Consider the following 24,026-nt stretch of genomic DNA (forward strand, 5'->3'; position numbering starts at 1 on the left):
TCCCAGTAATTTTGGCAGCCCATGGATCTATGCAATTGAGCAGAATAGTTGTTAGTGTCGTGTTAGGCAGTGAACACTGACACAAGACTTGGTGATAAAGGAAGTGACGCTTCATTTCCTTTATCATGTCAACAGCAGCACGAACAAATAAAATAGTGCCACAGGCCCCAGTGGTGGTTGAAGCTTAAGGCTACTTAAAAATGACCAGCTTCGATAAATTAACACAATGTGGGAACCAATTTCTTCCACATCATTCTCACAACATATCCTTCCCATACAAGCAGTTACTAGAAAAGCAGCTGTGAAAATACTCTTTAAAGTGTGAATACAATGTTAGTGGGAAAAGAAGCTGCAATGACTCTTAAGTGCACAAAAGAAAGTGATTTTTTCAAAAAAGGCTAGATTTTTGCACGAATATTTATATACATATACCCCCCAAATACCAGTAAATAGTTGGACAGAATATATATTAACCACCTGTGCGAACGCATATGTTAAATGGAGAAACTCTAAATTAGAATGCACAGAGAAGTTTCATGTAGCCATCCTGACTAATGGGAAGAGGAGCTCAATTTGCCCATTGATAATCCACTAGTTGTGCCTAGAGTAGTTTGGGACCATGGCTGGGCACTGAGTCTGAGTGAGATCCAGACCACGTGCAGCAAATTTATGGTAACAATGAAGCTGCTGCACAAGCAATGTAGACCTGACGGTTGCAGAAACAGGCAAAGTCGAAGTAGTCATTTGATCAGTACCAATCGGATCCTAAAAAGGAGTGAAGCAGAAAGTGTCAGCTTCACACATGCAGCTGCAACACTTTCCTACTTGTCCCTCACCTTGCCAAGCAGATGACCTTGTATGAATAGGTCCTTCTGTGTTAGCAGTTCTCAACATGGAACCATGTCTTTGCATCAGGTCCCCAATGCAATGCTTGGGCCTGCTCTCCTTCCCTCCCTCTTACATATTTTGGCCAAAACCAAGTTTCTCACTTGATCGCTGTGCACTCCTTACCAACCCACCTTGGTCACTGAAGAAATGCTGCCGAGTTGCTCTTGTGGGATGCTTCAGAGATTTGGTGCACTTGCAGTACAGCAACAGCCTCCTCAATCTACAAAAGCAAAGCCCAGGATCAGACAGTCATTTATTACAGCCAGTTGTACTGAGATGGACTCGGCAAATCAACATGTAGGCCCTTTAACAATCCTAGGTGCATTACTCTTCCCTGAAAAGCAGAAGTGGAATGCCTGTGGCCTGCCAGATGTTGCAGGACTACAACTGCCATCATCCTTGGCCCCTGGCCATGCTGGCTGAGTCAGCTGGAGAATTGGAGTTCAGCAAAATCCGGACAATTTAGAGTGTGGATGGTGTGTTAAAGCCACTTGGCTGCTTTAGGATCTAAAGAATCGCACACACCGAGGTCCAAGCCTCTGAAGGAAACTTCACTCATTTTTTTCTCTGTAGGTACATTCAGACAATTAAGATTGCCATTTTGGAGTGCCAAAGTCTTTCTGGGCTTTGTCTTAACAGATCAAGGGAGATTCGTGCAGCAAGACTTGGATTCTTTACATTTCTGATTCTTCATTGCCCATTGGCTCCATCTTCGTGTGGTTCCAAGGCTGACTTTGCAAGCTCATTTTTCTCAACAATCTTACTGTAGAAGTTCCTTGAGTCAAGGAATAGTAACAAATTTCATGCAGAGCCACTGAAAATGCCCTCTTTCATTGGAACTAGTTGGCACCCAAAATTGCAGTATGCAGGCTTTGGAAATACAGAGAGCTCTTCCTCACACCAATGTGGAAGGTAGGGGAGAGAAGAGAAATAGTTAACTCTGAGCCAGGGCTGACCAAAGATGTTTTGCAGCCTGAGACAGAAAAGCAAGTGGCGTCCCACCCACCCCAACTTCAGATGCATAATACCATGGCCTGTCACGGGATTTTCAGCATCAGAAGCACCTCCTGATAGTAAAAAAATACAAAATAACAAATTTGGCAATTAGCAATTTGCTGTCTTTTCATGACATCCCAAAAATCAGTCTTAAGGTAGCCATCTGAGGACAGATCTAAGAAGCTCAGTTTCTTTTCCCGAGTGTGAAAAATTGCACAGAAGGAAAAGTGTTCTTGCAAACAATTAGGCTAAGGCCAACCTGTGAGATACAGTAGTTCTTATTCTTATTCTTAAACATTTTTGCCACCCTTCACCTGTAGATCTCAGGGCAGTTCACAAAATACAAGAGAGAGAAAAAAATATACATAATAAAAACAAACCAATAACCCACCCTCCCCCTCAAGCAGGTAGCTTGCCAAACCCACTCTCTGACACAGATACATTAATGCACCACACAACTTTCTCAACTGCCTTAATGTGCATTAAATGGTTTCTTGAAAACTTCCTGCCGAATCTGAAAGCAGTTAATAACACCCTCCCAACCCTCCAGTTATACACGGTCTCAAAGGGTGATTTAATTTTTCATCTTAGCCTTCACCCCCGACCCCCGTTCTGTTTCTAATGCCAACATTATCCAAGCATACTCTCCAAGTCTTCAGTTTGTTGTAACACATAATGTTCTTATCAAAAGGGCATTAGACACATGCATGGAGGACTTACTAGCAGTTGTTGGCATCAGGTCTGTCTCAAGAGCCAATGGAGTGTGCCTTTGGGGTGAAGTCACACTGCTGCGTTAGCAGCACAGAAGTGACCTCCCAGGGGGGCTAAACCTGGGTGGTGCGTATGGAGGTCCTGGGCTGCCCAGACGACAAGACCCCCCTCTCGGCCTCGCTGATGTGGTCCAAAGTAATGCAGAGAAGGCACCATCCAACAGTCTTAGGGACCCCACTCCAGATTTGTGTAGTTTATTCCTTAGACTTTCCTTCTCCTGAAGATACCCCACATAGCAATGAAGGTTAAGGATAAAGAGTTTTGCTTCTCCCAGATGGACTACCTTCCCAGGTTGACAAGTCCCATCTGCCACTGGATTTACTAGTAGGAAGGCTACATTCATTTTAGCCTCCACATTTCAGAGGCAGTATAAGTATCAGCTGCTGAGGAACAGCATGCTCGTGGCTGGGGCCCTTCTGGGTGGCCATCACTATGGGAAAACAGTATTTTGGACCAGATGGACCATTTGCCTCATCCAGGAAGGATCTCCTTAAGTTATTAAAGTTATTATTCATGCATCAAAAGCCTATGCAGCTAAAACACTAACTGCTTAAAAATAGCTCCTCTAGCATTGAGAATGGAATGTCTCATAACATGGTGGTCATTCAAAGGGCTGCACATGCAGTCTTTGCAAACCAGCCAAAACTAGGAGAAACCGCTGCATACACGCGCGCGCACACACAGAGCACATTGTGTCAAAAGAGACATTAAGGATGTGTCATATGATCTTTTCTGTTTTCTCAAACTAGTCAGAACATACCATTACAGTGAATTGCCACTTTATATGTAAAAAAATAGTTTTTAATCTCAGCGAGGAAATGTGCTTCCATGTGGGATACATACACAAACATGCACCACATGTGCTCAAGGCGCAAATGCACCAGGAATAATTGGAACACACACACATGTACAAACCAGGTGAGAAATGGACTTAGCTGGGGATGGCAGAACGGGAAAAAGCAACAGTGGAAAGACGTAGTCAGAGATAGAGTCTTTTTACTATCAGTTATCCCACCAGGGTTTCAAAATCTCCCGGCCCTTAGGGATCATTTCAGTTCCCCAATAGTCTCCTGCTCCATCACTTACTTCTGGGGGGGAAAACAGCCCCACTCCAAGCTCTGTAAAAGAGAAACCCTTCGTATTCTGAAGGTATGAATATCATAAACTTTACAGATAAACAAAACTCAAATCAGCACAATATATTTTAGTTGCAAAATTTGGGGATTTGCCATGGCAGAGTTAGCGGTTTTTATTTTATAGCATGAAATTCCAGTACCTTAGAGTGGAGGGATTCAGGTGACTCCAGCATCAGCAGCAACTCAGAGTTATCTATCTCCAGCAGCATACCTGTGATCTTCCCAGCCATGGAGGGGTGTAATGAGTGAATCAGAGGGTAGAGGCGTTCACCTGTGCACAGGCAAAAGGGACATAAGCATGCATCATTCAGAGTGGGAAAACCCCATGGAGCTGGCCCCATTCCATTTTTTAAGCTTAGGGGTAATAGTGGTCCAGGAGGAACACTGAGGAGTGGGGATGCTTCAGGTCTCACATGAAAAACCATTTTAAAAAGTTCTGGTGAGGCCCAGACTTGCAAGAGAGAGCAGGCAGAAGAGGTAAACAAATTGTACATGGATATCCAAAGAATAAAGCACTTGAAAAGATCACAGGAATTTAACTGGATGTGTAAGGATACTGGGACGCAGTTGGCGCTGTGGGTTTAACCACAGAGCCTAGAACTTGCCGATCAGAAGGTCGGTGGTTCGAATCCCCACGATGGGGTGAGTTCCCATTGCTCGGTCCCTGCTCCTGCCAACCTAGCAGTTCGAAAGCATGTCAAAGTGCAAGTAGATAAATAGGTACCGCTCCGGCGGGAAGGTAAACGGCGTTTCCGTGCGTTGCTCTGGTTCGCCAGAAGCAACTTAGTCCTGCTGGCCACATGACCCGGAAGCTGTACTCTGGTTCCCTCGGCCAATAAAGCGAGATGAGCGCCGCAACCCCAGAGTCGGCCACGACTGGACCTAATGTTCAGGGGTCTCTTTACCTTTATAAGGATACTAACATCCATTGCCATCTAGCAGGTACCCCCCCAGCCCCCCAGCCCAAAAGGAAACGTCTACCAGGAAGGACTGTCTTAAGGGAAAGCAAATTCAGATACACAGCTGGCCTAACTCTTTATTATCCTCCCTGTTTTCAAGCTGCTGCTGCAGGCATTGTAAAAGACTTTATCCTTAAATGACTTCATGCAGGCCTGGCCCTACCATTAAGCAGTGTGCGGTGTCTGCCTCAGGCGGCAAACACTGGAGGGGCATGGGGTAGCAACAAGGTAGTGAAAGACAGAGCTCTGTGGGGCACATAGCCTGCTTTTCACTCCCTAAGCTAATCTGCTGCCCTCAGGTGCAGTGGACGATGCACCCATTGTTGACACTGGGATTTGACTGCCCGTTCAAGTCAGACTTCATACATTATTTTTCTTTTAAGCGCTACACATTTGCATAGGCAACTCCACAGCCCTATACACATGTCAATAATTTGGCTGTGCAAACAAAAAGCAGAGAGGAGGGCATCTTCATGCGACAGCGAATGCTCAGCTTGTGTAAGGTCACTGCACAAACCGCCGCTTGGAGAAACAGCAATGCGTCATTGTGGAGAAATAGCAGCTTGGCGCCAATGGGAGTTGTCCCCCCCTCCAAAAAAAATCTCTAATTGTATTGCAAGGGGGATGGTTTTGCAGAGCTGGATAAATTATTTGCCCACGTAATGTGGACCTGTTGAGAACCAGGATTTCTCCTGCTTATTATTTAAACGAAACAGAACAAATGCCGAATAAGATTGGCAGTGATGCATTTAATAATAATAATAGTAGTAGTAGTAGTAGTAGTAGTAGTAGTAGTAGTAGTAGTAGTAGTTTATTTATACCCCGCCCATCTGGCTGAGTTTCCCCAGCCACTCTGGGCGGCTTCCAATCAAGTGTTAAAAACAATGCAGAATTAAATATTAAAAACTTCCCTAAACAGGGAACTGCATACAGTTAAATTCCCAGGCCACGGCATTGTTTTTTTAAAACTGCAGATTGAAATGGGAAATGATGGATTCTGTGAACATGGGAGAAAGTGAGAGAGACCCAAAACAGAATGACCCATCCCTAATTCCAGCACTCTTTACATGCTTCACACTGGCCAGTTTGGCCTTTTTTGTTGCAACTGAGCAAGGAGGAAGATTTACCTTTCAGGAACAAGAGAGAGAGAGAGAGAGCGAGAGAGAGAGAGAGAGAGAGAGGGGGGGGGGGGGAGGGAGGGAACACGGAAATAAACTCCTTCAATCCATCACCACTGTGATGGATTGAACCATTCTTTGTGAGGAAAGTATATATTTTCTGCTTGCACAGTGAGGTGCTGGGTGCTTGAAAAGGAAAATCCCTCCAGGAAAAGTAGCGTCATTTTCCTTAAGTACACTTATGGGGTCAGGAAAGGAAGAGTATGCCCAAAGCATACCCAAATACCCAAAGCAGGTGGCAGCACAGGAAGAGCCTGTGCAGTCCGGCTGTTAGTAATCTAAGAAACTCTCGGTTCAAATGCAGTTGGCACGCAGCTCAGCCTCATCAGATCATGCAGAGGAGAGCAGCAGCTGCTCGGTCAGCAGGAAAAGAGCTGCTACTCATGATACCTGATCATGTCCGGAGATCCCTGCTGCCAGACCCACAACAGTTGCTAGGGAGAAAAGCTGTGATTGACAGGGCTCGGGCTGGGTAGCCAGTCCCTTAAAGCAGGGCTCCAGCTGAAGTGTCATCATGGTTGCTAGAACCATGCAACCAGCCAAGGTTGCTTTCATACTATAGTCTGCTAGCACTGCTGAGGTAATTGCTTTTCAGAAGCAGAATGGAAAGGATACTGAATATACAGTGGTACCTCGGGTTAAGTACTTAATTCGTTCCGTAGGTCCATTCTTAACCTGAAACTGTTCTTAACCTGAAGCACCACTTTAGCTAATGGGGCCTCCTGCTGCTGCCACGCCGCCAGAGCATGATTTCTGTTCTCATCCTGAAGCAAAGTTCTTAACCTGAGGTACTATTTCTGGGTTAGCGGAGTCTGTAACCTGAAGCGTATGTAACCTGAAGCGTATGTAACATGAGGTACCACTGTACTATCCTGCAGCATCCCCTCCCCTAGCCAAGACTCTTCTGCAATGTTAGGTTGTAATTATACCAATCAGCAAATGTAATTTCCAGTACAGTGGTACCTCGGGTTACATACGCTTCAGGTTACAGACTCCGCTAACCCAGAAATAGTGCTTCAGGTTAAGAACTTTGCTTCAGAATGAGAAAAGAAATCGTGCTCCAGCGGCACAGCAGCAGTGGGAGGCCCCATTAGCTAAAGTGGTGCTTCAGGTTAAGAACAGTTTCAGGTTAAGTACGGACCTCCGGAACGAATTAAGTACTTAACCCGAGGTACCACTGTATTCATTCTAGTCTCCCATTTGAAGGTTCTGCATGTTTCTTTATTTAAAGCAAAGGTCTCAGGGCAGAAATACAGAAACAAAATCAAATCAAACTATACAAACTAATAGAACTACTGTTCCCAGAGCTACAATTCACAGCACCCTTAAACTACCACTCCCAGGAATCTTTGGGGGAGGGAAATCATCTGCTTTAAATGTGCATTTAATGTGCTTTAAATATATGGTGTTGATCTGTGCTAAAAGCCTATGAAACTAAGCAAAGCCCACAATGAAATCTCAAGCCAATAGAACAACAAAAGACAGTGAAAAGAAAACCGTCTCCCATTTTGTTCATCACAGTTTTGGGTAGTGTTTTCCTAATGTGGGACTCCTATCCACAACCCTGAAATTAAGAGTCTCATGCTCTACCAGCTGAGCAGAATGCATTGCCAGCAGCACTGAATAACTACGGCCGGATCCTGCATATTCAGGGGAAGCCAAAAACAGTTTCCAAGCTACAGAGCGGCACCTTTAAGTTTAAGGTTAAAACTCTTGCCCAGAGACATAGCTAGCTAGCTGAACAGGGCACCTCAGAAGGGCAAGCTGCCGATGGAGGAGGACGACGCACCACAACTCACCAAGCATTTGCTTCTGCTCCTGAGGAGGGGCTGCAGCCAACATGGATGCTGTCAGGGGCTCCTGTCCGTGGACACGGACAGCCGGTTCTACAACCTGCAGGCCAATAAACAGAAGACAACAATAATAGCATGGTCCTCGTGTGAGTTCCTGACTGACACTCTGGAGGGGGTGTGGATTCTAATAGCAGCAACTCCTTTTCCAGCATTATCTGAAGCTCCCTAAAGTAGGGAAGAAGAACCAGCTGCTCTTGGGGCTGCAACTCCCATCTTCCCTAACTGCTGGTCAACAGTGTCTGGAGACAGGTCACGTATCCACAGCTGTGACCAGACGAGGAATGACCACTGGGAGGAGCTCAGAGAGAAGAAACACCACAGTGCATCAGCTGCAGCACAGCCGGAAGCCTTCATCTGCCCCAGCTGCAACAAAACATGTCTCTCCCACATCAGTCTCTATAGCCACAGCAGGCGCTGCAACCCTCCAGTGATTGGACCTCACCCCCCAAGGAACACTTTCATCAGGAGAAGCTGGAGAAATGAGAAGAGGGTGGCGTTCAGCTAAATTTTACCCTCTGAAATTAACGCACGTGACTAAGTTAGGTCCATTAATTCCAATGGGTCTACTGTGAGCAAAACCTAATTGAACCCCCCCAAGTGTCTTAGCAGGGAGTTCTGCTTAGTTCTTTTTACTGAAAGTAGACCCACAGACTTAGGCCACCACACATTCCTCTAAATCAAAGACGGAGACCTGTGTGATCTTTGGTTGGTCTGTTCCACTTTGGGAACCACTAATCCAGACCTAGGAGGGATGTGGGTGGCGCTGTGGGTTAAACCACAGAGCCTAGGACTTGCTGATCAGAAGGTCGGCAGTTCGAATCCCCGTGACGGGGTGAGCTCCCGTTGCTCGGTCCCTGCTCCTGCCAACCTAGCAGTTTGAAAGCACATCAAAGTGCAAGTAGATAAATAGGTACTGCTCTGGCGGGAAGGTAAACAGCGTTTCCGTGCGCTGCTCTGGTTCGCCAGAAGTGGTTTAGTCATGCTGGCCACATGACCTGGAAGCTGTACACCGGCTCCCTCGGCCAATAAAGCGAGATGAGCGCTGCAACCCCAGAGTCGGTCATGACTGGACCTAATGGTCAGGGGTCCCTTTACCTTTACTTTAATCCAGACCAATTAAACGCCAAAAACTAGAACACGCTACAAGCCCAAACTCTAAAGGCTGCGTGCACAACATACATTGAAAGCACACTTAAAAAAACACATGACACACACAGAGAATCCAGGGAACTGCAGTTTATCCCTTTACAGAGCTATAATTCCCAGCACCCTTATTCTACATTCCCAGGATTTTTGCAGGGGGGGCGCGGAGCTTTAAATGTATGGTGTGTACACAGCCTATGTTAATGGCATGATCAGAAAAATCTTCCACATTAAGGAGTGGAGGGAGGAAAACATGGTCTATACAATATTCTTTGTTCCACAACTGAAGGCGAGTTACCTGGTGCATTGGCAAAGGTGCCATGGTGCCCAGTGGCTGGGCATTCCTCACGGCTGAAGAGTACTTGTACTGGGAAACGCCACGTGGTAGGGCTGTTGAGGAGGATGCCCGAGTGCTGATAGTCTGGGTTCCTATGTTGGCTGAAATGAGAACAGGAACAATTTGGAAGGGTACAGAGAGAGGAGAGATGACGTATCCCATCGTTAATGCCATGCACCCTTTGCAGAAGCCTTTTTAAAAGCAGGCTTCCCAAAATGGTGCAGAAGGCGGGGAGAGGAAGATGGCAGTTCTCAGCTGCATCTACAGCCCGCAACAAATAAATCTGAGAAGTCCTCTCAAAATCTCCACTGCAACGTCAGCAGAAATGGGTGGTCCAAATCTTACGATAATAAAACACTCCATTCATGTATACAAAGCAAGCAAAAGGATGAACCCACAGATGCCACTGAAGCAAAGGCTAAACCCCACACCAGCTCCTGATAATCCTTTGATGATGATGATGATGATGATGATGATGATGATGATGATGATAATTTATTTATACCCCGCCCATCTGGCTGGGCTTCCCCAGCCACTCTGGGTGGCTTCCAAAAAAACTTTAAAATACTGTAGTACATCAAACATTAAAAGCTTCCCTAAACAGGGCTGCCCTCAGATGTCTTCTAAAAGTCTGGTAGTTGTTGTTCTCTTTGACATCTGGTGGGAGGGCGTTCCACAAGGAGGGCGCCACTACCGAGAAGGCCCTCTGCCTGGTTCCCTGTAACTTGGCTTCTCGCAGTGAGGGAACCGCCAGAAGGCCCTCGGTGCTGGACCTCAGGACCAAGGTCTGGAGGAGGCATGGTAAGAGCAACTTGTGTACCTAATCTCTCAATTGCTATGGGAGCCCATAGAACTGAATGGCTCCCACTCAGCCTACCCTTATTGCCATCACCCTGCCACAGGTTCCATTTCCTGGTAATGCTACACTGTGACAAGTTCCCCCAAACTGGATTAGGCATAAAATAATTGCCACCGGCATCTAAGCACACAGGCACGCACCATTCCGTTTGATGATGAACCATCCGCATTTCCTAACTTACCCACTCTCTGGGCATTGGGAGATACCCTGGGAGCCTGAGTGGACGCTTGTCTCATGGTGCTGATGTTGGACAGCGGGCGCCTGGGAGGTGCACTAGTCCTCAGGACCGGGCTGGCTGGGTGATAGGATGCTAAAAACATTGAATACTTTCATCAGAATTTGGAGGCATAAGAAGCGGGGGGCATTCAGAGACGTTTTATCCACATAAATTAGTGAACATGGAAGAATAAGAAATCAAGATAACCAACTTTTTATTAAAGAATGGAAATGGTTTATTGAATAAATGAGCAAATTTAAGTTAATTTGGATACGCAGAAGATATTAAAAATAAATTTAAAGAACCGCAGAAAGAAGGGGAAGGAAGTTAAGTTTTGAAATGTTAAAATGATTGTAAAATTAGTGAAATGTATAAACCTGAAATATTTTTTAAAAATAAATAATATAAATAAATAAATAAATTAGTGAACCTGGCTAAGTTAGGTCCATTAATTCTAATGGGTCTATTCTGACCAGAACTTAACTGAACACCACCCCTAGTGTCTTAGCAGAGAGTTCTGCTTAGTCTGTGGGTCTACTTTCAGTAAGGAGAACTAAGACCTCCACACATTCCTCTAACATAGAGATGGGGACCTGCGACCTATTGTTGGACTCCAACTCTCATGATCCCTGACCATGAGCTGGAGTCCAGCATCATCAGGTCCCCAGCCCCGTGCTCTACTGAATTTGCATGCTGGCTTCACGAAAATACTGAGGTCCCAACACCAATCAATAGCATGATAGGAGTTCCATACCAAGTGCAACCTACACCCACATGCTCTGCAGAGGACCACGTCCTTTTTGAAAAGAACAAACAAGCAAACTCACAGGGAGGCCTGGAGGGCTGCATATTCCAGCGGGAGACAGGGCGGACTTGGGCAACAGGGCTAGGACTGTAGAAAGTAGTTCTGGTTTGAGGCTAGAAAAAAGGCCACGAAACAAAGGAAGAAGATACATTACTGTCCTCACATCAGCCCTGGGGCAGCTTGGACTACTGAAAGCACCAAGCCTGGAATTTGAAAAGGTATGTGGCAGTTCTTTTTGTGTAGCTTTGAAGGAACCATCACCTGAGAATGACTTGAGGCAGATTAGGAGAACAGCTAGGTAAAGGTAAAGAGACCTGACCATTAGGTCCAGTCATGACTGACTGGGGTTGCAGCGCTCATCTCACTTCATTGGCCAAGGGAGCCGGCGTACAGCTTGCGGGTCATGTGGCCAGTATGACTAAGCTGCTTCTGGTGAACTAGAGCAGCGCACGGAAATGCCGTTTACCTTCCCTCTGGAGTGCTACCTATTTATCTACTTGCACTTTGATGTGCTTTCAAACTGCTAGGTTGGCAGGAGCAGGGACCGAGTAATGGGAGCTCACCCCGTCGTGGGGATTCGAACCGCCGACCTTCTGATTGGCAAGTCCTAGGCTCTGTGGTTTAACCCACAGCGCCACACTAAACCATAGTTTGGCACTATATGTAATAAACTCACAGGAAGTCTCCGGCTCATGTTCTCCGTCAATGCCTGAGGGAGGAAATGACAAGGAAAACACCTCTTGAACGTACGTCTGAGAAGAAAGAAGGCCCAGACTTTGCTGGGCTGAAACCTACAAGGTCTTCCAGGCCACCCAAGGGAAACTTGAGCTACAGACCCTGTTTCTCCTTTGCACATCCTTTCCCCCTAAGGATTCTGGGACCTGCAGAGTTCCCCGTGAAGAGGGATTGGTTGCTAAGCCACTCTGGGATTTGTAGCTCTGGGAGAGGAATAAGGCTCTTTTAACAACTCTACGCATCCTTAACAAACTGCAGCTCCCAGGATTCTATGGGGAAAGCCAGGACTGCTTTGGCTTGAACAACTCACAGCTGAACGGGTGGACTCTATTGCAAGATTTTTTTTTTTTTTGTGGTGACGTAGGCAGAGATATAAAAAGTTCTTATGGTGTTTGATCTGTGAAAACATTTTTATATATGCATCCTGTCATCTCCCAATATGGCGGTTAGATTGGAATGCAATGGATTTGCAAAGTGCATTAAGTTGCAGTGCAATAGCATCTTGTCTGCCATTGGTGCTAGTCAATGGGTTTCATAGAAGTAAGCTGTAATAGCAGCCTCTTTACAAACCTTACCTGTGGAAGGGAGGGCAGGAAATAACCTGTCGGAGGGAAGGAGCAGAGGATTGGACCAGGCAAGGCCCTCATGGTAGCTAGTCTCTGCATGTATTGGTTGGTGAGAATAGCTTTCCTCTCCTCTTTCCTTTGAGCAAGGGCCACATACAAAGGCTTGGCACTGACAATCCTCCCGTTCATTTCAGTCACAGCCTTTGTGGCCTCTTCTGGGGATGAAAAACATACAAACCCAAAACCTTTGCTGTGTCCACCCTCTGTCATCACCTAAAATTGAAAATTAAAACACTGAGTCCACTGAGTGGATGGCAAACGGCAGTCTGAAGAGCACAGGCAGAGAGACACGGACATCGAGATGAGCGGAATAATTGGCAACTTTTCCTAACACACACAAATATACTCATTGGGGTGAACTGCTCTTGAGTCCCACCAAACTCAATAGGAACAAAGGTCAACTCAAAGTCCTTGTTTTCACTAAATGGGGAGGCACTGAGCCATTATTACAATAAACATTCATTGTACCCTGACATAGCAGCAGGGGAGACATGGTGGCACACACCTTCAAGCAAACCATCATAACTAAATGCACTGTTGACTGATAATTTCAAAACTTCATGGATGGTCCCCAACTAAATAGGCTTGTAGATGCATCTGTACCAAATCTGCTGTAGAGAGTTTGGGGATCCCCACACCCAGAAATAGACTTAGGGAGAAGAAAGGGTGGAGAAGTACCTCTGGGCAGCCAAACATCAATGTGCTGGTGGATCTATTTACCGTATTTTCCGCCCTATAGGACGCACTTTTCCCCCTCCAAAAATGAAGGGGAAATGTGTGTGCGTCCTATGGGGCAAATGCAGGCTTTCGCTCTCCAGGCTTCAGGAAGTTCTGCGCAACCCTCGGGAGACCGGCTCCGAGGGTTGCGCAGAGCCGCCTGCAGTCCCGGGCTCAGCGCAGCTCTGCGCAGCCATCGGGAGCGGGGCGCAAAGTCCTGCCCAGCTCCCGATGGCTGCGCAGAGCTGCCTCCAGTCCCGGGCTCAGCGCACTTCTCCCCATCGCCAGCCCCACAAGCTCGGGGGACAGTGGGGAGGCAGAGCGCGCCTTCCCGCTGTTCCCCGACTTGGTTCTTCCAGCCCCGCACCTGGGGGGGAAATAATTTTTTTTCCTTTATTTCCCCCCAAAAAAACTAGGTGCGTCCTATGGGCCAGTGCGTCCTATGGGGCACAAAATACGGTAGTTGGATTTCGCACACAGTGGCCTCCACACCTCCCAGACTGGGGGCTTGCAGAGTTCCTAATAACTCTGTCAGCAGTCCCACAGCCATAGCTGTCAACTTTCAGATTTGAAAATAAGGGATCAGCAGCATCACCTGTCCCGGGGACAGACTACGGGATATCTAACAATCCGGGATAGCAGCGCGAAACGGCGCTGGAATAAGGGAATTTCCCGCAAAAAAATGGAAGGTTGACAGCTATGCCCACAGCCATGCCTCACTGCCTTGACTGCCTTCGTTCTGTGAGCGCTGTAGTTTTTTGAAGGACTAGACGAAAGTATTCCAGTAGCCAGAATTCCAGATGGAATCATTGCAGAGAAGGCAAGGAGTGGATGGGGCAGATCACTGGATTATCCCAGTGGCAATTTCAGCCTCAAAACAGCAGACAGGCAGCAAAACTGGACTGCTTTCTGGACTGCCTTTTTTTCAGACTGTAGGTGGGAGGCTCATGCAATTTCTCCTTCCATATCCCCACCCCCAAATCCCTGCATGTTAAAAAACATCAGCAGCCTAGTGCTTTTGTGTTTTGATTTTTTTAAGGAGGAATATGGAAGGAGCAATCAATCACATGAGTCCTTGCCAATGGTCTGAATGAAAGTTTCACAGACAAAAGATGCTTGTTTACAAACATAAGGGGCAGGATTCACATAATGAGTCCCATTAGTGACAGACTTGCACAAGGTCTTCCACTTGTGCAGTGGGGCTTTTCCCTTCCCCCTGTGCCCCCTGAAATTGGCTTGGGGCAGGGAGAACGCCCCTAAAACATTGGGGGGGGGGTTGTTCCATCTGAGAAGCTGACATGTTTGAGCGGATGGAACGTTCAACATAGATCAACATTGAATACCCACCATAGATCTTACCTTGGCACTAGTGATAGTTCCATAAGGAGAAAATTCATTCCTCAGCCGTTCATCATCAATCCCATCATCCAGATTCTTTACATACAAGTTCACACCCTAGGAGCAAAGAGCACAGACACTTTCCCATGTGTTCATAATATTTTTATATAACATTTATGCCGCGGCTTTCCGTTTTAAAATATGCACAAAAAATAATGTTTCCAACAATCATAAGGCTGGAAGGGAACTAAATGCCATCCACACCAACACCCAGCATTCAAAACTCCCATTGTTCTGGGTGCATTTTGCGACATGGAATTTCATTAGCGCGAGCAGTTTCTGAGCTCTGGGTGCTGTACTGCACCTAAGATTTCAGATTAAAACTGCAGAGTGGGAGGAAAGGAGGAGCTTTTTCTGCCTCCCCACTTCCAGCTACTCTGAAGACTGGAGAAGAGACCCTCTTAAGAATATTAGGGGGGTGGGCAGGGGTAGGACTATACCATGTGAAAAATGGACATAATATTTTAGCTGCAGTTCATTCATTTTCAGCTTTGTATTCTTGTTATTAAAAAGCGTGCCCAGACATTCCGTTGTTGCACCCATAACCTAGGTTTAAGGTGCCATTTAGCTCCTAGCTTTCGTATCTCAATTTCTAACACTGCCAACACCTCAATATAACATAAACTCCAGTTTATGTAAAGATTAGATTCCTGTAAGAGGGAATAGTGCTAAATTGTTACTACCCATCACCTGTGTAGTGTTTTATAATGTTAGTGCGCTTTCTCTCAATGAACGTCATCCGAATTTGCTGTGCTCAGGCGACAGAGCCCTTTAATCTGCTTTAATTGCACAATCCTAAATTCCCATTACAGTGGTACCTTGGGTTAAGTACTTAATTCGTTCTGGAGGTCCATTCTTAACCTGAAACTGTTCTTAACCTGAAGCACCACTTTAGCTAATGGGGCCTCCTGCTGCTGCCGCGCTGCCTGAGCACAATTTCTGTTCTCATCCTGAAGCAAAGTTCTTAACCCGAGGTACTATTTCTGGGTTAGTGGAGTCTGTAACCTGAAGCGTATGTAACCTGAAGCATATGTAACCCGAGGTATCACTGTATGTGCTTGAATCCCACAAACAATATAGAGATTGTCTGGAGGCACCCTTCAAAGCTTTTACCTCAAGGGATAAGCAAACCAGCCTTATTTTCATTGAATTTTTTTTTAAAAAAGGCATCAAGATAAAACCCAACGAATTTCAAACAGGAACCATTACCATGCACTGTCATTGCAGGTGACCTGTGCCTCAAGAAGGGACCACAGCGCATCAACACAGCACATGCTTCCCGTGCAGGGGCCTTCAGGTTCAATTCCTGGCATCTGTCATTAGAGGAATCAGGGAGTAGCAGGCGACGGCAAAAGCCTGAGACCCTTGAAACTGTAGAGAACCATTGCCAGTCAAGAGTAGAGATGAAATGGCCTGGTGAACAAATGACCTGACCTGGTAAGCTGCTTATCCTTCACCAGCTCTCAGTGAAGCAGGACTGAGAAATGTGGATTTCCTCTACATGGCCCAGTTACTTTACAGAATAATAATGGCTCAATCCTGGAAATTGTTTTACTGCTTTTAGTTTACTGAGTTTGGGATCTTTCCTATTTTACCCTTACATTATTTTATTGTAGACCAAGGGGGACATACAATTACAGGTTGAAATTTGTTTCCACTGTTTTGGGTACTGGAATTTAAATTGCTGTAATCCTTCTGCTGGTGAACGGTGGGTAATAAAGTTATTAGTAGCAGTAATAGAAACTATGCCTGCAAACAAATAAATAAATATTTATATTGGAGAGCAACCGCAGCATTTGAGATTTCGAAAGTCAGCAAGTGTGTTGCTTTTTAAAAAAAGCGTACCTTGCCACACCTGATGACCTCGTTGTCACTTAGCATTACCTGGTATCTGTTTACTCTCTCCTGCTTGATCTGCTCAAATTTGCGCTTCAGTTCACTCTGACGTTCCATCCTCTTCTGAGCTCGGCCAACATACACCATTCGCCCATTGATCTCCGTCCCATTCATGTCTTCAACAGCCTGCCAGGAGACCAGGTGTCAACAAAGGGGGTTGTGCATAGGAAGAAGTCCCACGACTAACTCCACCCCTCAATGGACCACACATCCGTCTTGCAGAAAGATGCCCTTTGCTCTGTTTTAATTTTGTAATGAACTTTGCAAAGCCTTCGCTTCTGAGCTATCCAAAGCAATGAAATCCCCCTACCCCCCACCAAGAGCAATTTAGTTGGTACTGTAGCCATCATGCATTCATAGCGAACACGAGAGAGATTCATATGCAAAAAGGACATAGACAAAGTAGAACTGCTCGGAGGATGGAAACCAAGATGGTCAGGAGTGTAGAAATGATGTTTTATTCTGTTTTTAATATTTTGTTGGGAGCCGCCCAGAATGGCTGGGGAAACCTAGCCAGATGGGTGGGGTATAAATAATAAATTGTTGTTGTTGTTGATGATGATGTTGTTGTTATTAATCACGTATTATAATGAGAGGTTGAATCAACTGGGGTGTGTTTGGTCCAGAGAAGACTGAAAGAACACACAACAGCAACACTCATCAAATACCTGAAGAGCTGTCACCCAAAAGAGGTTTTCAGATTCAGCAGCCCCCCACCATATATTTAAAGCACAATTACACCACTTTAACAGGCATGGTTTCCCTAAAAATCTTGGAAACTGTAGTTTATCTATCACAGAGCTACAATTCCCAGCACCCTTAACAAATTACAGTTCCCAATATTCTTTGCAGGAAAGCCTTTAAATGTATGATATGAATGTGACAAGATTTCATTTCCTCTGCTGCACCAGCGGCTGCATCTCACTTGAATGTTAGGAGACAGTTCTTGCTGGTAAAATCAGTTTGGCAATGGAACCAATGATCAAAGCAACTGGATAGACTCTCCCTTGTGAGAGGTCTTTAAGCAGAAGCTATATGCAGCCATCTGTTGGGGTTGCTCTAGCTCTGGGACTTCCCACACTAGACGGCCTCCTCCAACTTTATGATCACAAAACAGGGAGGTCCCTGGTGGAGAAAGCCCATTTACTCCTTTAGGTGCACACACATCCAAGTCAGGTCTTTCTCCGACCAACAAGTCTTCAGCTCCATCTTGACAGCTACATTCCCTGGAACAGGAACAAGCAAGCATTGGGCACAGACAAACAGATCAAAGACCATCTTGCCTTCTGAGCATCTTCATGCTTCTCAAAGTTGACAAACCCAAACCCTTTCGAATGGCCTGCATTATCCATCATCACCTTGACACTCAACGTCTTTCCTGGAAAGTAGAACAAGAAAGTTTAAGACAGTGTCACATTGCTGGAGCCACAAGTTACAATAGACTTACGTTGGTGCCATGCAATTGGGGCTATTGGGTGAAATCCAGTGGTGCCTGTCCACCAGCGCAACAGAACAGTTTTGCCTGTCTGCCAGCAGAACAGATCCAGTTGACGGAATGGATTCCTCCTCATCCATGCCTCCAAAATCTGGCCTGGAGGGTTGAGGGATTCTCGGGAGCAGATTTGGGAGGATGCAGGAAATGTAGTGGGAAGATGAAGATGTCCACTCACAAAAAAATGGATCTTACCCGCAATCTCTTATTATGTATGGGTAGAATCCAGCATAAAGGCGAACGTTCCATCAGGGCAAGGATTTTTCCTTGTGCAACAGAACATTCTCTCCCTCTCCCTCTCCTCTCCTCTCCCCTGCTTGCACAACCCCGTTCAAAGCATTCCGCCGATCTTCTGGAGCAGATTTGCAAAAGGTGCACTTTGCATCGTATATGACACCAGGCTCAGGAAACAGGGGTGTTGTTCACCCAAAATAGTGTGGCAGCCCAGTCTCTGAGGTCTGGTAGGCCTAATTAGGCCCACAGGCTGAAACTTCCCTGCCAATCACTATACTTCAAAGTGTTGCATTTACCAAATTTTGAGAATATTTCCTGTAGTCGCTCATCATGCATGTCATCCCCAAAATTCTTGATGTAGACATTGGTGAATTCCATTGCCTTGGCGCCATATTCTGCTTCCCGCTCTCGTCGAGATTTAAAATGGCCAACGAACCTGTAAACAGGGCAAACGGTGAAGCCACTTTTAAAAATGCATTGTGTGTGCCATGCAACAAGGTCAGGGAAACCTCCCAAGCTATATTAAGTAGCCAAGAACTGAGACAGCTTTATCGATCACCATGCTCTAAAAAAGCCACAAGTGCCAAGTTTTGCCTTGTCAGTGCTCAGGAGACGCCGTCATGAGGAGAGAGGCAGGATTATCTCTGTTTGGTGTAGCTCTAGAGACCTTTAAGCTAGGAGAGCCTGATGCTTGAGCAGTGATAACATTGCTCATGCCTGTATTTTGCATCAACCTCGCAGGGTGGATTTCAGCTGTAACCACTGCTCTTCTTAAGGCAGTGTAGAGAAAACTGTGAATTGGCAAGGCATCTTCTAGACAAAGGATTTATAGAGCACATGAAACAGTGAGGGCTCGTCCCCCCTTCGCTCGTCCCATGCCTAGAAAGCATGGTTCCAAGTGGTTTCCTACTTGTCCTTTCCAAATACAGGTCTGTGTGGTTTTCTGTCTGCCCCACGACTTGCCCCAGGAAAACCAGCTCTTTAGTGCTGAATTGGAGCAAACATCAATCCAAGGAAAACCCAGTTGACGTATGCTCCAATTCAATGTGAAAGAGTGGGTTTTCCTGGGAGGAGAAGTGGTGGAACAAGTAGAAGTCTGGATGAGCTGTTGCTCTTCCGGCCAACTGTGTTGCTGCTGGAAATGCACATTTTCTATACTCACAGGGGAAACGAATTAGTGACCTTATGGACTGTTTTGCATGCTAAACCTGCCCTAAAATATTGGATACTTGCATTTACTTACAAATATTCTTGTTATTCTATCATTTGATACATGTTTCCAAGGAAATTTGTTGCACCTTTTACTAACCTTGGTTTTCCTTTGTGCTTAAACCCTTATTCTAAATTGTGTTCTGCAAGGAGGGGCTCTGTTATTTATTTATGTGTGCAATGCATCTAACATATTAAGAGAGTCAACAACATTTGATCTCGCAGTCACCCACTTCACCCATACCTGCACCCTAGCTCCCAACCCCAGCTTCCACTTACACCTTACGGTCATTGAGGAGCATTCCATTCATCGTGTCAATTGCTCTGTTTGCTGCCTCGTGGGTCTCAAAATGGACAAAGCCGTAACCTCGGGATCCATTCTCATCACAAACAACCTGTTAAGACATGGGTGGGTATGAGGGAAGAGAAAAAAAGGAAGTCATACAACTGAAAACGAAAAAGATGGGCCCTTGATTTCCCCCCCCCCCCCCCGTTTACATGTATATCTGCTCAGTGGTTACAAAGCCCCCCTAAACAGTGACCCTGAGTCACAGACACATTTTGGTGTAACCCTAATCAATGGGGCCCATCAGCAATGAGTAAAAACCTTGGTTTCAAATAGAGAGAGAAAAGAACTTGAAGAAAATTGGAATGGGGTTGGTGTCTAATTCAATGAGGTCTCTCTCAGTACTGAAGTGCTGTTTCTTTGGATCAGCAGAGAAGTTCTGAGATTCAAGGAACCATTGTGATGCTAGAGGCGGTGGGAAATTGCCCAAAGTGTTTTGCCTAGAGGCTACCTCAAGATTGTTTTGAATTTTAAATTACCACCCACCAAATGTTATTACACAAAAGTGAAGCCAGACTGCTTAGAAACCACTGGTCAAAAATTGAATAGATCAGGATAAAAGGAATGATAGACAACACATATACTAGAATGCTCAAAGCAGATCAGGTGATGTTATTTCTGCCAGTGACATAGCTACCTTGCAAGAAAGGATATTTCCAAAGGCTGAGAATGTATCATACAAAGCTTTGTTATCAATGGAATCGTCCAGGTTCTTGATGAAGATGTTCCCAACGCCTGATTTCCTGAGTCCTGGGTCCCGTTGGGACCACATGATGCGAATGGGTCGGCCTTTTATCACTTCAAAATTCATGGTATCCAAGGCCCGCTCAGCTAGCAGGGGAGGGAAAGCTCATTTGTTTACACAGAAACAAAAACCAAAAGCTGGAAGCAAAGAAGCCCAGTCTCTCACCTTGCAAACAGCTGTGTGTGAGCACATTCATTTTACTACCAACAGGGAAGATCGCAAAGTCTTTCGACAGGAGTGGGGCTTAAGAAATTGGTGTTAAGAAGAGAAGCTCTGGCTTCTGGAAAACATGACTGGAAGCTGTAGGTACAAATAACTTGCCATGGTTTCTAAGTCAACCATCTGTAAACAAGACCATAGCTGCATCATGGGTCAAGTGGTAAAGGCCATTAGATGCAGGACTGGGGAAGATACGACTCTTCAGATATTTTTGTGCTGCAACTCCCACTGACCACCAGCCCCACTTGCTGGGGCTGATGGGAAATAAATCCACAGATGTTTTATTCCTCCTGTGGGACATTTGCAACGGCTAATCTTAATCACTGTGGCCTAGTGAACATGGCAAGGCTGAAGCTTCCTTTCACTTTGGTTTAGCTCAACACTTATCTTACAGCTACCAGAAATTATTTGGAACACAAAAGGTTACTTGCCAGCTAATTTCTAAATGTTCAGATCCCCTAAATGGGGATCAAAATGAGTACTGTAGAGCCCCAAACTCTGCTTGAAAGCAGAGCTTGAGTTGCCTTTTTGCCTGGCAAAACTTGCTTCGTTTTCCAGAGGAAGACTTAGTAGACATGGGCACATCATACAATAATAATAATAATTTATTATTTGTACCCCATCCATCTGGCTGGGTTTCCCCAGCCACTCTGGATGGCTTCCACAGAGACCAAAAATACACTAAAATGTCACACATTAAAAATTTCCCTGAACAGGGCTGCCTTAAGATATCTTCTGAATGTCAGGTAGTTGTTTATCTCTTTGACATCTGATGGGAGGGCGTTCCACAGGGCGGGCGCCACTACTGAGAAGGCCCTCCATACAACATGGATTTATCAGGCTGCAGCTGAGGGAGAGATGGGAAGCAGGGCCACTTCATGGGCTCAGCTGAAACCAAAAACATTTAGATCCCCCTCTCTCTCCAGACCAGCAATGGGGCACCTGAGGACCTCCAGATGACGGTGAACTACAGTTCCCAGCAACCCCTGGCCATGCTGGCCAGGGCTGATGGGAGTTGGAGTCCAACAACATCCAGAGGATAGCAGTCTCCCCACCTGTGCACCAAACCCTTACCCTCTCCACTATTATAAGAACTTTATTAACTAGCGCCAGAGTTTCCTCCCTTTTCTTTCTCTGCTCCTTTTCCTTTTGTGGCCTGCCTTTGAGATAGCCTCTGACCTCAGGCAACACAGTATTACTTTTTATTGATCTGTAATCTACCCTGGGAGTCTTTTCAGCTGAAGAATGGAGCAAAGATATTTGATGCAAACAAAATACAACATTTGAGAGTTTAGAAGAAGTTCTCACTCACTTACCATCAGCAGGCTGTTGAAAATTTATGTAGGCATAACCTAGTGATCGGCGTGTGGAGACATCTCGGCAAACTCTGATGGACAGAATTGGTCCAGCAGGCGAGAATTTCTCGTACAACATGGCTTCGGTTACATCCGGGTGCAAGTCGCCCACATAGAGGGAGGCTAGCGGATATCCTGGGCCACTAGCATTCATGGTCAATCATGCAGTTTAACTTGGGAAGTGAAGCAAAACCTAGTTACTCCTAGGCAGCATAACAGGGATCTTTAGAGATGCAAAAATAGCAGGACTCTATAGGGTAGATTCCATGTAAACCTCTGACTGAGCTCTTGAAGTTGCCTGCAAATGAAACCCACTATATCCAGACTCATTTTCACCAAGTTCCTCCCCTCCCTGCCCATGCAATGTAAATAGGAGTAACACATGTATTTACTAATGTATATTAGTATGTCTGCATAGATTTTATACAAGGTATAAAGGTAAAGGTAAAGGGACCCCTGACCATTAGGTCCAGTCGTGGCCGACTCTGGGGTTGCGGCGCTCATCTCACTTTATTGGCCGAGGGAGCCGGTGTACAGCTTCTGGGTCATGTGGCCAGCATGACTAAGCCATTTCTGGTGAACCAGAGCAGCGCACAGAAACGCTGTTTAGCTTCCCACCGAAGCGGTACTTATTTATCTATTTGCACTTTGACGTGCTTTCGAACTGCGAGGTTGGCAGGAGCAGGGACCGAGCAACGGGAGCTCACCCCGTTGCGGGGATTCGAACCACCGACCTTCTGATTGTCAAGTCCTAGGCTCTGTGGTTTAACCCACAGTGCCACCCGCGTCCCCTATACAAGGTATCTGACATGCAAAGCTGCACCCGACAAGTTTCATGCTTAGCAGAACAGAATTCCGCTCATGCAGAGGCACTTGCACCCCTTGCTTCTATAATATTGTCTGGAGGGTTGGGACCCTGGAGACTCTCTGGAGGAAGGGGGAAGTCCGCTCATGCAACAATTCAACCCATACTCCACTATGCAGGCACTATTACAACCTCTTTGCCCCCTTGGATAGCACCTCCACACCATAATACGCCATAGGTAATAATTAGCAGAAGAGGGTGTGTGTATATATATATAGAAAGAGAGAGAGAGAGAGAACATGAGAAATTATGGTGTATTAGAGATCCATAACCCACGTGCTGAGACTTCAGCATTGCAGGGGGTTCAGCTAGATGACCCTCAGGGTCCCTTCTAACTCTATGATTTTATGGTCCCAACATCCTCAAGTTGTTTTGACCTGCAACTCCCATAAGCCCCACCCAGTAGGGCCACTAGTCCGAGATGATGGGAACTGCAAGCCAACAAATTCTGGAACACAACAGGTTGAGTGGAAGGGTGTAATACAGAGGTTCCCAAACTTTTTCATGCCGCCTTGGTTCCATAAACTCATCTCCAGTTCCCCCTACTTTATAAAAATTATTATTCAGAACAGTGGTTGGCACAATCTACTTAAGGAAGATAAGGGCACAATACAATTCAAAACGGTAACAACTGAACATTTATTCACACACCAATTAGAATGATTTAGTTTTAATTAACCAATTCAACCAAACTGATGAACTTGATCCAGTGATGCCAGATTTTCAAAGTTCCCCTGTCGCTCCCTTAACTCTCAGAGGGGCCCCTCTAGTTAACCCACCCACCCCCACCCACAATATCTCCCACTTTGGGACCCAATGGTGCCATATAGGGTCCAATGCTCACCAGCAGATTACAGGAGCCAAGTGGGGTAAGACTCAACAGAGGATCTGGGCATGGCATTGCATAAATTGAAGGATGACTCCCAAAAGATGTGCTGTGTCATATTCCTATAGCCAGCCTTCCTTCTTAGGTGGGGCAGCCACATTTCTAGGTGGGGGCATTTTTTGGGTGGAGAGGGGTGTCAGTCAATTCACTGCCAACTCATT

At 45.9% G+C, this 24,026-nt stretch overlaps 1 protein-coding gene across 1 annotated transcript; it reads right to left on the bottom strand.

The window, feature by feature from the left end:
• Positions 1-486: 486 nt before the first annotated feature.
• Positions 487-22,672, bottom strand: PABPC1L (poly(A) binding protein cytoplasmic 1 like). The gene is made up of 15 exons (XM_053394105.1): positions 22,076-22,672; positions 20,433-20,626; positions 19,729-19,844; positions 18,537-18,676; positions 17,798-17,892; positions 16,503-16,640; positions 14,580-14,675; positions 12,453-12,716; positions 11,165-11,255; positions 10,302-10,430; positions 9,223-9,362; positions 7,728-7,821; positions 3,932-4,062; positions 1,020-1,108; positions 487-765 (listed from the first exon to the last, which is right to left on the bottom strand). Exons 1-14 carry the CDS (start codon positions 22,266-22,268, stop codon positions 1,025-1,027), a joined length of 1,905 nt encoding a protein of 634 aa, XP_053250080.1. The 5' UTR covers positions 22,269-22,672; the 3' UTR covers positions 487-765; positions 1,020-1,024.
• Positions 22,673-24,026: the final 1,354 nt, after the last annotated feature.

Source organism: Podarcis raffonei, chromosome 6, assembly GCF_027172205.1.
Source record: "Podarcis raffonei isolate rPodRaf1 chromosome 6, rPodRaf1.pri, whole genome shotgun sequence".
Taxonomy (NCBI): domain Eukaryota; kingdom Metazoa; phylum Chordata; class Lepidosauria; order Squamata; family Lacertidae; genus Podarcis; species Podarcis raffonei.